The sequence below is a fragment of the Humulus lupulus genome, chromosome 5 (genome assembly GCF_963169125.1).
Source record: "Humulus lupulus chromosome 5, drHumLupu1.1, whole genome shotgun sequence".
Classification (NCBI taxonomy): domain Eukaryota; kingdom Viridiplantae; phylum Streptophyta; class Magnoliopsida; order Rosales; family Cannabaceae; genus Humulus; species Humulus lupulus.
In genome coordinates, this window is record NC_084797.1 from 131,315,762 (window position 1) to 131,330,636 (window position 14,875).

Below are 14,875 nucleotides of genomic sequence, written 5' to 3' on the forward strand. Positions count from 1 at the left end.
CACAGGAATCCGCACCACTGCCCAATACAGGTGTTGAACAGAACACCGAGAACCCTGTGACCAGTACTGTTCATTCTAAGGAGAAACCCCAAGTATGGAAGCTGCACGTCAATGGCTCAACTACCGATCAACTGTTTGGGGCTGGTCTAACATTAATCACTCTTGAAGGGCAACGCATCCATTGGGCATTTCGTTTTCGATTTAAAGCATCCAATAATGAAGCGGAGTACGAAGCATTAATCGCAAGGCTGAGGTTAGCCAGGGAAGTAAAAGCTGAAGCCTTAGACATATACAGTGATTCGCAATTGGTTGTTAATTAAGTCCTCGGAGAGTACACTACTCAAGGGGAAAAAATGATGGCCTATCTTGATAAGATCAAAGACTTGCTTGCTCAGATTAAGAAGTACAATATCCAACAGATACCAAGAGAGCAAAATGCCACAACAGATGCACTAGCTAGACTAGCCAGCAGTGTTGTAATGGACAAGGTACACCTAGTCCCTACTGAATACATGGCCGAACCAATCTTTCTTATAGACAACACTCCATCTTGGATGACCCCGATTGCAGCTTATCTGGAACACGACATCCTGCCCAATAGTCGCAATGAATCCAAAAAATTAATGAGGAAAGTTGCTCGGTATATAATCCTGGACGATGTCATGTAAAGAAGGGGATTTTCCATGCCATTACTCAAGTGTGTCAACCCAAATGAATCAGGACGACTGCTGGAGGAAATACAAGAGGGTTTCTATGGGAACTAGGTAGGGGGAAAAGTCTGTCTAGGAAGATTTTAAGGCAAGGCTACTTCTGGCCAACTATGAACGAAGATGCCTTTGCATGTGTTCGAAGATGTGACAAATGTCAAAGATTTTCCAAGATACCTTGAGCAGCACCAAATGAACTAACTCAAATGCATAGCCCATGGCCCTTCGCTATATGGGGGATTGACCTCATTGGTCGGTTACTGAAAGGAAAGGGAGGAGTACAATATGCAGTCGTGGTAGTTGACTACTTCACCAAATGGACGGAAGTCGAGCCTTTGGCAACCATCAATTCCAAAAAAGTATTGGACTTTGTGGCAAAAAATATAGTCTGCAAATTTTGTCTACCCAAGAAGATATTGTCCGACAACGGCACCCAGTTTGACAATCAACTTTTTACGGATTTCTGTGCCAAGCATGACATCACAAAAAGTTTCTCAACAGTTTCGCACCCTCAAGAAAACAAGCAAGTCAAAGCAGTTAACAAGATTTTCAAAGACACCCTGAAGAAGCGCCTAGAACTAGCTAAACAAAACTGGCCTGAGACATTGCCTAAGGTACTCTGGTCATACAGGACTACCAATCGAACAACTACTGGTGATACCCCCTTTGCACTCCCGTATGGGTATGATGCAATGTTGCTAGTCAAGATGACTCCACCTTCTCACAGACGTACGGTGTACAACCAGGATCATAACCACCAATTACTGGCTGAGTCCTTAGACCAAATTGAAGAAAGACGTGAATAGTCAAATATACGCCTGGCTGCCCACCAGCAAAAAGTTTCCTGGTAATTCAATTCTAGAGTTAAGGAACGAAAGTTTGACGTGGGAGATCAAATCCTACGAAGAATATTACCAAAAACTCGAGATGCCTCAGCAGGAGTCCTAGGGCCAAGTTGGGAAGGCCCTTACCAGGTCACAGAGATAGTACCACCTGGCACGTACAAACTAGTGCGGTATGACCAGGATCTCAAGTTAGTACCAGTCCACCTTACAGGAATGGGGAACACCTGAGGAATTACTACAAATAAAGATCACTTTTAAGTGATCATTGACTGTCCAGTACAGGCAAGAACTGCCCATAACACCGACCAGCTCAAGTTAGTTATATTAATTATGCACAGGCACGATTTTCCCATTTATTGTAATAATAACTATTTATGAATATAAGCTACACATTAGCGACACGGCTTGTATGGTTAACTTTTAATCAATAAGACACAATTTTTGTCCATTGTTACAAGCCTTTCTTTTATAATGATTATCTTGCTAATTAGTGATTCATTTCATGGATTGTTGGTAGTGTATGAAACATTTGTAGGTTTTGGTGAACCCAACTACCTCTGAATAGGTTATTACGAACAACTCTGGTTAATTGGAAAGTGACCAAGAGAATAACCCAAGAGTTATGAATCTTGATCGGTCACTTGGGGGGCACCATAGTCATACATGGCCAAGCAGAGAGAAAAGCGCATAATCAAAAGTACTTAGAAACATTAAATGTTGTTAATGTTAAAGTGCTTGCACGTTGCTCTATATGTACTGAACAATAAAAAGAGCCTTAAAACAATTTTTGTGGATAGAGTTGAACAATTCTTGTTTACAACTCATTCGAAAAAATTGAACAACTCCGATTCACAGAGCCGCACAGCTCCAAAACAAGTATATGTCGAGTAGCTAGAAAAAAATAAAAGCACAAGCGGATATATAGCTATAACGGGAAGCATTTTATAAAAAGGTAAAATATTGCTCAAGATTAAAGGTTGCTCGGCTCAACCATGCTTTTTTGAGCAAAGTAAAAGATGGCTCGAGATTAAAGGCTGCTCGACTCAGCCATTTTTGTCTTTGCAAAAACAAAAAGAAAAACTAGAGATAAAGTGTTTCAAAGGTCATGAGGTTGGGGAGTTAGTAGGTTTTGAAGCTGATCGGTTGGTTGATCTTGAGGCTAGTTGGTAGTCGTAGAAGTTTCAGTTGAAGCACTCAGAGCGGAAGGCAAAGTAGAATCCTCGGGAGCAGAAGGATTTTCTTCTTTGGAAACAGGGAAGGCATGATCCTAGACAACTGGAATCTATTTGGTGGACACAGTTTAGGCCTCGGCTTGCTCTAGCTTAGTAAAGTATTGCATATGCTCATCAAAATCCTCCCCCAAATAGTTGTAATCCACCCCCTTATTGCACACCTAGATGTCATAGAAAGTACTTAAGCCAAAAGCCTCGTAGGCTGCGACATCAGTAACACTGCCAGCCCTCTCTTCATCAAGGGCCTTCGCTAGTTCATCCCTTTCATCCTAAACGTCTCTCCCCTCGGCAAAATTCCTCATGGCAATAGCCTTTAGATCCTCCACCCTTCTCTCTAGTTGATTGACGTCAATATTCCTCTTCTCGGCGCCAGTCTTGAGCCCTTAATTTTCTTTGGAAATCTGCTCAGCTATCTGCTGAAGATTTTGGACCAGCTCGGTCAGCTGGGCAACCTAAGAGGCTTTGTCCTCAGAATCTTTCAATAGGCCACCTACATGTTTAATTACCCCCATGGCTTAGTGATGAGCGTAGCTAAGAGCCAGCATACCTTGCAATATGAAATAAATAAATTCAGAACAAATAACAAGAGAAGAAAGACCACTCTGGTAACATCCGGGGGACCGGCACTAATAATGAACTCCAGAGATTTGCTACTGAGAGTATCCATGAATTCAGTTTGGAAAGTAGACACCCTTTTTACATGCGCTTGTTGGATAGCCAAAGCTTTCGTCAGAGGTCCATGGGGCCTTTCAGCAGGATCTTCAGCAATATCATCGGGAGCTCTGCTCAAGTTGGTCAAATCCAGTGTACTAGCCCTATGGGTACTATCCTCAGTAGATAATTCTTTTCCTTTGTCCAATTTTCAAGATGGGGAGGCACCTTTTTTTTAGAAGAGGCCTTGTCAGGGGTTATCTCATCTTGCTCGACAGAAGGGTCAGATTTTTGGCGCTTGGTAGTGGGAATTTCAATGCTAGGACCACTTGTATTTTTCTGGAAAAATTTCTTGAAAATTACAAAAGACATATCTGTAATATGAGAGCAAAAGTACCGAGAAGGTCAAAGAAAGAAAACAAAAAATCATCATAATTAAGCAAAAAGCAAAAGTAAGTTGTGGAAGAAGAGTCACATCACCCTCTTCAGCTCCCCTCGAGCAGTTGGATGCCTCGAACGGAAGTCCCCCATCACTACTTGATGAGTCTGAGTCTATATGTTCTACTGCACCCTCCTTGCCCTTGCTAGGCTGGGGGTGATAGCAACTTTGGAAGTGCCATGCTGGGTAGACTCCTTGATGACAATCCCGGACGAGCTCCTGGTTTGGCGGGCCACGCAGGGTCAAGATGGGAGGATTGAGGATCTAGTTTGTTTCTTGCTGGGGAGTGGACTAGGCCACTTAGAAATGGAAGAAGGATTCTTGGGTGATTTCTTGGTAGGAGTGGCATCTTTGGCCCGAGTTTGGAGGTCAGGATAGAGCCGAGCAAAAACAAGTCTTTCCATGGTGGTCAGGGCAACCAGATCTTTGTTGCAAGGGTCCATAGCAGCTAGCTTTCTGGCCTTTATTTTCAATTCTTTAGTGGGGGCCAGCCAACTAAATGGACCATTGTGACGGAATGACAAGTGATTGGCAACAACGTTGTCAGTGACAAAATATTGCTTGGCATAGTCCCAAATTTGGAGACACGTTCGGTGTTCGACAGGTAAATGTTGGAATCCAGGTGGCTAACGTAGAAATACTCTGACCTGCCTTGGCAAGGGTTGGATTTGAGATCAAAGAGATAAATAATCTCGTGCGCAGTAGGTACCGACCAGTCTAAAGATTGATACAAAACTTAAAGGGATGAGAGGAATCTAATGCCTTTTGGACTAATTTGGGTAGGGCAAAGCTCGAAATAATCTGCCCCACTGCGAAAATATGGCAGACGAGGAAGGGTGGCACCCGCATTTATATGGGATCTGCTCTAGGCGCAGAATTGAGCCCCAGGGTGTTCGACAGTTTGTGCAGCTGCAAGTTTGAAAATGGAAACATCTCCGAGATGGAAATGCTCTCTAATATTTTGTAGCTACTTGCCAGAAATCGTGCTCTTAGGAGCTTCATACAAGGGGGCATCATCTGTCTCAGAGGAAGGATTAACAACAAACTAAGTATAGATCTCTGTGGCTTATTCGATCCTAATTGATCCCTCTTGCGCTGAAGAGCTCGACTCTTCCTCAGCGGAAAGGACCTCCTCCGTGACCCCAGTGGTGGCACAGCCTGCCACATGGGGGTCTCCTTCCTCTTCGTCGTGGTTAGTGCATTCCATACGGGCCATCGATCATTGTGAATGTGGTTTTACAATAGAGTTCAGTGGCCACCTCCCCTATGCGTACATCTCCCAAAACATGTTAACACGCCCATTCAATCACTTCACCTCAGCCATCAAATACATCAGCTACTCTTTGGTAACTGCGTGGTACATTTAATGAAGGACTATTATGGCTCTTTATGGTTCCAAGAAGTGGCGGGAAAATTTGAAAGGTCATTTCTTAGAAATACTAAGACTATTAACTACACCAGGTGTTATGCCACGTAACAAGGGGCGTGTACCTCCGACAAGAATGGATGGTATGGTCCTCAAAAGAAAGTTTCCATGCTGCTTAGCACCATTGCCAACTTGGGGGGCAAATGTTATCCAAAACATCGGCATATCTTACGTGGCAGTAATCTTGAACATGTGGAGTAGACTGGGCAGTCACCCTTGACAGGTTGGTTGGCGTATAACTATAAGGTATACGACAAGTTACTACTCAACATACTATCACAAGAGGCCCAGCTAGTCGGAGTACAATTGACAAATGGTTAACTGTCACTGCTCGGTATGCTTGCTAGGATAGCAGCTGGTCAGTATGACGAACAGACATACTTGCTCAGATGAAAGTAGTTGCACTCTCCGTTAGCACTCCGCGAGAATCGACCAACCACCCGCAAATAGCGCCTAACAGCCCTAAACACTTGGTCAAGGCTAACAACTACTACCTGCAAGAAAAAAGGGATATTTCTTTATCAGTTATGCTCTGGAACGTGGGGGACAATATAAATACAAACTCTCCACCACAGTGGAAGGGGTTCAGAAAAAGAGTCTATCGATCAGCACCAGGAAAATACCTAGCAGCTTGGCTTGGTACTCAGTAGCCATTATGTCTTCTGTATTGTCTTTTACACATAGATATCAACTTGTAATCCCTTGTGATCTTGTGTAAACCCTTGAGATTAATACAAATGTAAAAGGACGTAGGTCATTACCAATCTTTGGGGCCGAACCTCTATAAATCCTTGTGTTCTTTATTTTGTATTGCTCATTATTATCAGGTTTTTGGCAAATTTATGGTGTATTGATTGTATAATTGAAAGCTCTAAGTAATTATTTGACCCCACGTCAGTTGGCTAAAAATCCAGTCAACATCAGTTTTCTTACATGTCTCCCAAGCTGGTTGATTTCTGCGATCCCGAGCACAGTCCTCTAACCCGAGCCTTGTTGAAAACCTAGTCACAACACATTCATAATAACCATCCATCAAGCCTTAAACCAAATAATAGCTTTGGAACAATAATCTAGCCTCTGGGACCTTGAATTCTACTAAACTGGGTAATTGAATCCTTCCCGAGCCCTAATGTTTAGAGCCTTGAGCTTAAAACCTTCATTTTCCCTTTTTCCCATTTTGAGTCGCGGCCCACCTCCTAGGGTCACGACGCGCCTATAGGTCAGAGAGCAAAGCTCTCCCTGTTGAAGGACACTGGCTGCGACGCACCTTGCCCTGCGCTGCGATGCCCGAGCAATCTCAGAGGCTCCTCAGAAAATTTTGCACACACAGTCCGTAGCGCTTGTAGAACAGGGCCTCAACGCATTCCCATGAAACCCAGAAACCAGCCATTTTCTATGTTTTCCCTGAGCCTAAACCAATAGTTCACACTTCACACACCATTTGAACATAGAATTGAGTCTAGATATCCTTTCCACATAGCCTAGGCATCATAACAATCTCATAAACAATTCATATACTCACGAAAACTTAAATCCACCTTTCATGCAATCTTTAGGTTCTAGAAAAATTTAACAGAAACAAACCAAAATTAATCCTTACCTCTGTGATATGTCCATACTTGAGCTGATTTCCTAAGCACAACAAGCTTCTAGTCCTTCAATTTCTTTGTCTAGAATCCTCAAAATCCTTCAAGCCTCCAAGCACCAAATGAAGGAGAGAGAACCGAGAGATCGATAGAGTAAGAGCTGAGATCTTCTATTTCTTTTCTTCAATTTCTTTCTAAGTTACTCTATAGTCTTAGCAACCTAAGGTCCAAGTTTATATCTTTGCTAAAATTCCAAAATGCCCTCAAGACTTTCTTAAATCCTCTAGTGTCATCAAAGGCAATCTCTTCAATTGCCACATCCCACTAACTTGTCGAGCGTTCATATAAATCCCAATTTAATCCCGACACACTTAAACAAACATTACATAACTACTCGTTACCCAGTAATTCCCGAACACATACCATATTCCCAAAATACCCCCAGGCTCCTCCCGAGCCAGGTATTCGACCCCGTTGTGACTATTCAGCTAATCTGCTCCCTAGGATGGTCTCGGATCGCACATCACAAATATATCACCACACACTCGTGGTATCAATTGTAACGTCCTGCATTTTCGGGTACCATTAAACGACTCGGGTCGGGATTTTTGTCCCCGAGTTAAGAATATTATTTTTAATAATATTATATTTGTTTGGAAATTATTCCATGAGTTATTGCTAGCCAAATTATGAATTTTGTGATTTCAAAGTCGAGAAAAGACTTTCAGTCCTAGACCGACACAAAAACCCTGATTGGGTAAAAATCTTGGATAATAAAATGAAAAACTATGGCAAATATATTTTGGGCATAAAACGTATTCATAAAAATTAAAGTTTGGTAAAAAATAATAAACCTAAGAGAAAATGTAAATTTTAGGCCATTTTGTCTTAAATGCATAATTTTACCGAAATGAGGGATTTTATTTCATGAATGGACCTTAGATTAAATTTTATTATGTGATTAATTAAATTAAATGTGAGAGACATTTAATTGAATTAATTAATATTAAGTTTGGTGATTAAAACTTAATAAGAGTGAAAAAGGTATCAAAAGTCAATTTGGACTTTTCTTCTTACGAAACATTTATTAACCTTTATAAAAAAAAATTATATAAAACATAGATAACATGAAAAGGGTGGCCGGCCATGTGGTTTTGTAGAGTTGTGTGAACCCAATTTTATTATTTTTAAATCCCATTTAATTAAGAAGTCAAGTGGGAAAGTGGGTAGAAAAGCACTCAAGTGTTTTGTGATATTTTGAAGAGTTTTGTGAGCCATTCTAACCCTAAAACCGACAACACCTCTTTTCCATTCACTCTCATCTGATTTTTGAAGACTCTCTCAAGTGTCCTCTCCATTTTCAACTCCAAGAACACCAAGCAAACTTGGAAGCTAAGTCTTGGTCTAGGAAGGGTTTTCCCTAAGGTAAAGTTTCATTAATCTAGACTATTGTTAAGTTTTAATCATAGAGTTTCAAATAGCTAATTAACTATGTTGTCGGGGGAAGTTGGTTAGGGTTTTTGAAAGGTTTTGAAGGAGCCAAAGCTAATAGTAAGGTCCAAACCTTAAGCAAGAACAACAAGAGGTAAAAAGTTTACTTTTGATGATTTTTGTTGTAGGGTTTTTAGTTTTAAGCATTATTTTGTGTATTTAATGCTTAAAATTTCTTATTTGTGATGTAATAAGGTTATGTTAGTGGTTTTATAATTTTTATGATGCTTGTGTATTGATTTTTGAAAATAGGAACCAAAACCCTCAAGGGTTTTGTAGGAAACCGTACAACAAAACATGTTTTGATCTGTGACTTCCAAGGGGTCAAGCGGCCATTGTATATTTATTTTGTAAAATTAAATTATACTGTGATGTTTTTGAGATTGAGTACATAAAATTGAGCTTTTGAAACACATAAAAATGTTTAGAAATGAGTAAGTTATGCTATGTAAAAGTTTATGTAAAAAATTGTTTTTTCGTATTCTTACTTTCGGAACCAAGTTTGGACAGCCACTGTATAGGGAAAATGAACCGAGTTTTTTCTAAACTTTTGTGGAAATATTTTTGGCATAACCTAGTATTCCACTGTAAAATTTGGTAAGAAAATATTGAAGGGTTTGAAAGTTATTAACTGTAAAAGTTTGGAAAAAAATAGGGACTTGAAAATAAGGTCATTTTTACCTCATTGTTGAAAAATGATTTCACCAATCAAAAATGCTCATTTTGACCTAAGATTTTACAAAGACCTAAATGGCATACCAAAAATAGAATTGGGAAATTTTTTAAAAAATTGGGTAAGTAAATTTTATGTTATGAACTAACGAAGTACGTAGTTAAAAAAATGTGAAAAATAGGCTTTTCACACTTAGTGTAAAAATGAGATTTTGGAACATAAGGTAAAAAGTAAAATTTTGCTTATTTCAAGATATAAACTTGATAAGTCTTGAAAATATATTTTCACTAAAATTACCACTTTAAGTTTAGTGTGAATTATTTTTATTAAAGAATATTTATTATTTTTAAAGATAACAGATTTAATTTATTAATAGTTAATAAATTAAAAGATGGTTTAAAACCCTAAATTTTGAGAAAATGATTAAGTAAATTATTTTTCTAGTAAGTAAAAATTGATTAATTGATTTTGGAATATTAACTTGTCAAGATGAGAAATTTTTAACGGTTTTCCTAATTAAGACAAATTAGGCAATTATCTTACAATGGTTTTTAGAGATTAAAACCTTATGAAAAATAAAAGGAAAATTTAAGAGTTTATTTTCTTTAAAAATAATTAAGGAATTAATTAGTATTTTCAGGATATAATACTGGCTAATATCATACAAATTTTAACCGACTTTTTGAAAGTGCGAGTTAATAGCGATACCTTTAAAAAAATAAGATTTTTAGCGGATTGTGGGAAAATACTATTGTGATACCCAGCCGAAGTATCGAGACCGTAGGATCGGTCTCCCCGAGACTTAGGATTTAGTCTCAAATATTTTGTTATGAATTTCCTTAATGGGTTTAAAACAAAATAAGGATCATTAATCCTTACGAATGATTTTTATTAAGTTGACCAAACCACCCAAAATAATAATAATGAATTATGATTGCCATAATTAATCCGAGTATACTGTATGGATAACTATAGTATTGGCTAAGCCGAACTGGACTAAACGTTGGAGGGTGAAAACCTACTGAGTGCTAAGGACTCCAAGTAAGTCAACTTATATTGTATGGCTGCAACATGAAACGATTATTGTATTGTATGTTAGTATAGGGATACATGCACAAATATAGAGTGTCGTAGAAATTTGCTTAGAGACGTTAGTCTAGTGAGTGTTGATTTAGAAAATATGAACGGTAGATATCCTTTATATCCTAGATGATTGATCCCCGTCACACTGCTTGATTTTATTATGTTCGACTCATTACCGTGATAAGTGGCCAAGAGGTGAGGATTAGCTGGTTAAACCTAGGGGAGCCAAATTAAATGGGACCTAGGGGCCCTCATGCTTACTTAATCATTGAACGGTTAAAACCCGAGCAAGTGCTCTGATAAGTTATTCCCATATAGCAGCCGTGAATATAGGTCATTCAGTGAGAGTGCCTATAGATACTAGGGGTTGCCAAGTTTGAGTGAGGCTGAACACGCTAGGGGCAACTGCTCACCAGCACCACTGGCTAACATAGAACTATCTGTAAAATCGTGCAAATTAGATTTCACTCTTGGATAAGTAGTGACGCCCTAGGTAACGCAATAGTTACCCTTGATGGAGATATTTATTGGCTAGATCTTAGTTTTGAGACTCGGTTCTCTCTTACAGATTAGCAATTTTGTTGGAAGGCGCGTTACGCCTGAATTGTTGGAAGTTGTCGAGCGTTGGTCTCGAATTATATTGTGATTTGATATATTTGCTTGCTCTGGGATTTTTTAAGAGCAGGGATATATTTGTTGATAAGATATAGTTGTAAAATAATATATCTGCTTGCTCTGGGATTTTCTGAGTGCATGGATATACTTGTTGATAAGATATAGTTGTCATATATTACCTGCTTGCTCTGGGATTTTCTGCGTGCAGGGTTTTAACTGTTTATAGGAAATAATTTATCATTGGTTATCAGGCATGACCATAAGTTTGCCAGGATGCTTTTGCGTTCATGAAATTGATTGTGTAGGGTCCGGATGGAACCAGAACCCTAATTCTCTGCATGCTTTGTTTTAAGGTTGAACTTAATAAGCGTTTTTGCTTACCTAATTGTTTCATGTTGTAGGTAAGAGCAAGGGCAAGGCAGAGTCGTGAGAACCGGAGTCTGCCTTGCAAATGTACATGTCGACCGACCTTTTGGGAAACCTTTTTATTTTTGGAAATGTTGTGTAATTTTCCTAAACTAGGCTCACTCTACTCTTTATGAAATATTTTAGTAACTAAATGTTAAGTATGGCCATACAACTCTTTACAAAAAAAAATTTATATGGGTTTTATAGACATTTTGTGAAATGAAAATATTTATATTTCCGCATTATCGAGTCTTGAAAACCCGGGTCGTTACATCAATCACAACATAGACATATATCACAATTATGCCCTCAATGGGCTAAAATTACTATTATGCCCGTAATAACGAAATGGGACCCACATGCATATTTAATTCACATAAACATGCATTTCCAATCACATAATAATTAAATTCATATAATGGCATAATTAAGTCAATTATTGCTCTTCTGACACGCTAATCAAAGCCCTAAGCCTTATTATAAAATTTGGGACGCTACAACAATCTTTATGGAAAAAGGAAAAAAATAATTAAAATTATTAAAATCAAATCATCCTAATAACCTTAACAAAAAACTTTTAAATTTTAAACTTTAAAACATATAAAAAAACATTCAATGCATTTTAAAAAAAAACCAATAAATACTTTTAAATAAATACCAAAAGTTTAGAGGAAACATAAAATAGAAAGATTATGTAATAATAATTGATTAAATAATTAATTAATTTTTATATCAAGTGTAATTAATAATATCAAAAAAATTAAAAAAAAGATTTATAACTAAAATATAATTTAATTAAATTTATTAAACTGACTTACTATTTAAATTTATTAAAAAATACTATTTAAATATTAACCAAAAATAATTCACTCTTTTTTTAAATGAAAAATGAAAAAAAAAAAGATGAAACCAAGATAATATTTATGTGGATCAAATCTTCTTTTAAAGAATGATATGAAAGTGCTACTATTGTGTCGCATAAATCTCATTCCTATCATAATTAATTGTTACTTTCTAGTATATCAGACAAAGTTTATGTAAAAAAATATTTTATATAATAACAACTTATACTTTTTATATGGAACTATTTACAAGAGAATATTTTAATTGTGTTAACTGTAAATTTCTTTTCTCATAGTGGGGACTGTCTTTTTCGTTATCAACTTTTATAAGAGAGGTTAAAGAAATAACTGTAAGAGCACAAATATATTTACGTGGGTCAGGTTATAAAAGAACCCTAGTCCACGGGTCTCTAGTATAAAGGAGATTGCAAGCTTTTTTATTGTCTTCTCAGACAACATTTAGATTTCTTTGAGTACAAGTAGTTTTCTCTCCTTACAATGAGACTCCCAACCCTATTTATAGAGGCTAGGGTCATTAATGTTAATAATAAGTAATTAATACACATTCTCCCCATAATTGGGGGGATTAATACACTTCAATGCATTGGGCTGCATTGAATAGAGACCACGGCCCAAGCCAGATTTGTGGGGCCCACTAGCGTAAGGTAACAACTTTATGGGGAACAAGCCCGTGGAACTGTCAGGGCAAGTTGTACGTATTTCCGTGTCAGGCAGCGTAGTGGGAGTGCGAGTTGTCGAGTTGTACCATCGATAATACTGTAGGAAGATCACCCAAAAATGTTGCCAGGTCTTCCTCTAAGGCAGCCAATCTGCATTGGTTGACACCTGGCCTATCCCCAGGATTCCGAGGACTAGGTCCTCAGCCTGGAATATAGCTGAGGCCAAGGAAAGACACAGACTACCAAGCATCCACGGGAGTTAACCTTATGAAGACATTCAAAGCTCTCGGGAAATGGCTCAGGAGAGATGTTGACGCTTCCTCAACTGTGGGTCTGACCTCCCGAGGACATACCCTTTGGGTGCTGCCTCATAAAAGAGGCATGTGTCATACCCTTTCAGGTGAACGAACAATTGTTCTTCAAAGTTCGCACTCGATTTGACACAATCTGATGCTTCATTTCAAGTAAGTATCCCCAAACTGTGATTTCTAGTTTCATGCGTATTTGAGAGTTTAGGATGCATGCTTAGGAGTTGTTTTTTGAGCTTTTCTGAGGTTCTTTTTGCCTTTCTTCTGGGATCATTAATGGCCTAAATGGCCCAAATGGCCCATTTTACCATTCTGTAGTGTCCTAGGGTGTCCTTCCCTAGTCTTCTTCCTTTGCCGGAATCTAGAAAATTTCCAGATTCTGGTGATGTTCATCGTCTCTGATGGTGTTCATCTTTTCTTGTGGTACTTGGCTCTGAGGACACCCCAGAGGCACTAGTTTATTTTTTTTTCTTCTTCTTCTTCCACAAGAAGTTGTCTTAGGGGCTCTCATTTTGGCCTGACTTCCTTTGGGTTAAGGCGCTAACTGCTTGGTGTTTTTTTTCTGATGTACGAGGAGCTTCATTTGCTCCACCAACAAGGATTCTACACCTTCGACAATGAAATCCTTCAGATGGCTCGGAAGGTAGAACAACGTTCTGAGAAGGGGAAACGCGTGGCTAGTAGGAGCCAGGATCTTACTGTTCAAGAGAATTTGAGGCCGAGGATGGAGAGGCCCTGTAAAGCTGGCCTCTCGGATGAAGAGGCAAACGCTAGCCTGATGCTTTCAGATACACCTTATCATGACATCGGATTCGAAGCAGAGGACATTGTAAGCAAACTTCGGCATCGAGGGTCCTTAAATAAAATAATCTACAACCACAGGGAGGAAAATAACGAGATATTAGTGCTCCTGGCTCAGGAGGATGAGAGGGCACACGAAATCATTCACGGGTTCGAGCCTTGGAGGGCCTCACACATTTAGGCGGGTGTGTCCCTGCCGCTGCACCAATACTATGTCGACTTCCTCAAATACGTCGGCATAGCCCCGTTCCAGTTTTCTTCGAACGGTTATCGGGTGTTGGCCAGAATTAACGTCCTATACAAAAGCAAGGACTAGCCTACCCATTCTGCGGCGAAATACTGTATATCTATAGTTTTAGACAATGCTCAAAGAAAGGGGAGAAAGGGGGATATTACACCCTGATGAAGTATACAAGTCTGGGGAAAGGAAGTTATAAATCCCCAAGCGGCAATGAGAACCACGCCCGAGCATACAAGGATTAGTTCTTTTGTGTGGACGGCTTCCCGACGAGGACTAACCCCACCCTACTCCTTCATAGGTTAGCCTGATGGTGCTTAGCTCGTAATTGATTTCCATACATGTTTTCCCAATCAGGTCCGTACCATCGTACCCCCTTCGTGGACTCCTTTGAAGAGAGGCTTCGGGCGATGGGCTCCCTCAATGACAAGGAGCTATAGCTCCCCTACCTCGTCTCCAACGCCCGCCTTCGACAGTGTAGGCTACTGCGGGCGGGGTAAATTGTAAATCTCGTGGTATTTACCCTATTTTGAGACTTGAAGAGGTCTCAGATAGAAGCAGAGCTGCACACAGACTTCATGGTGGCCAAGGCACTCTAGCAATACCAGCAGGGCCTTCGCGAGGAGCGCAAAGAGAGCGTTCTCACCATCAAAGTTGTTGAGGAGGCGAAAGAGGATGAGGAACTTGAGGCAGAGCTAGAAGCGGGGATTGAATAATCCTCTTCACACCAAGGTAAATTTCAGATCCTTCTTCACTATGCTAGGCGCGTAGGAGAGAGAACTAGTCTCGACCATATCTTAGTCATTCCCACAGGTGACTTTCTTGGGTCATATTGTTAGTACATATGGCA

At 39.3% G+C, this 14,875-nt stretch overlaps 1 protein-coding gene across 1 annotated transcript; it reads left to right on the plus strand.

The window, feature by feature from the left end:
* Window positions 1–356: 356 nt before the first annotated feature.
* On the plus strand, window positions 357–1,513 carry LOC133779476 (uncharacterized). Its single transcript, XM_062219435.1, has 2 exons — window positions 357–488; window positions 1,121–1,513. Exons 1-2 carry the CDS (start codon window positions 357–359, stop codon window positions 1,511–1,513), a joined length of 525 nt encoding a protein of 174 aa, XP_062075419.1.
* The last annotated feature ends 13,362 nt before the right edge of the window (window positions 1,514–14,875 follow it).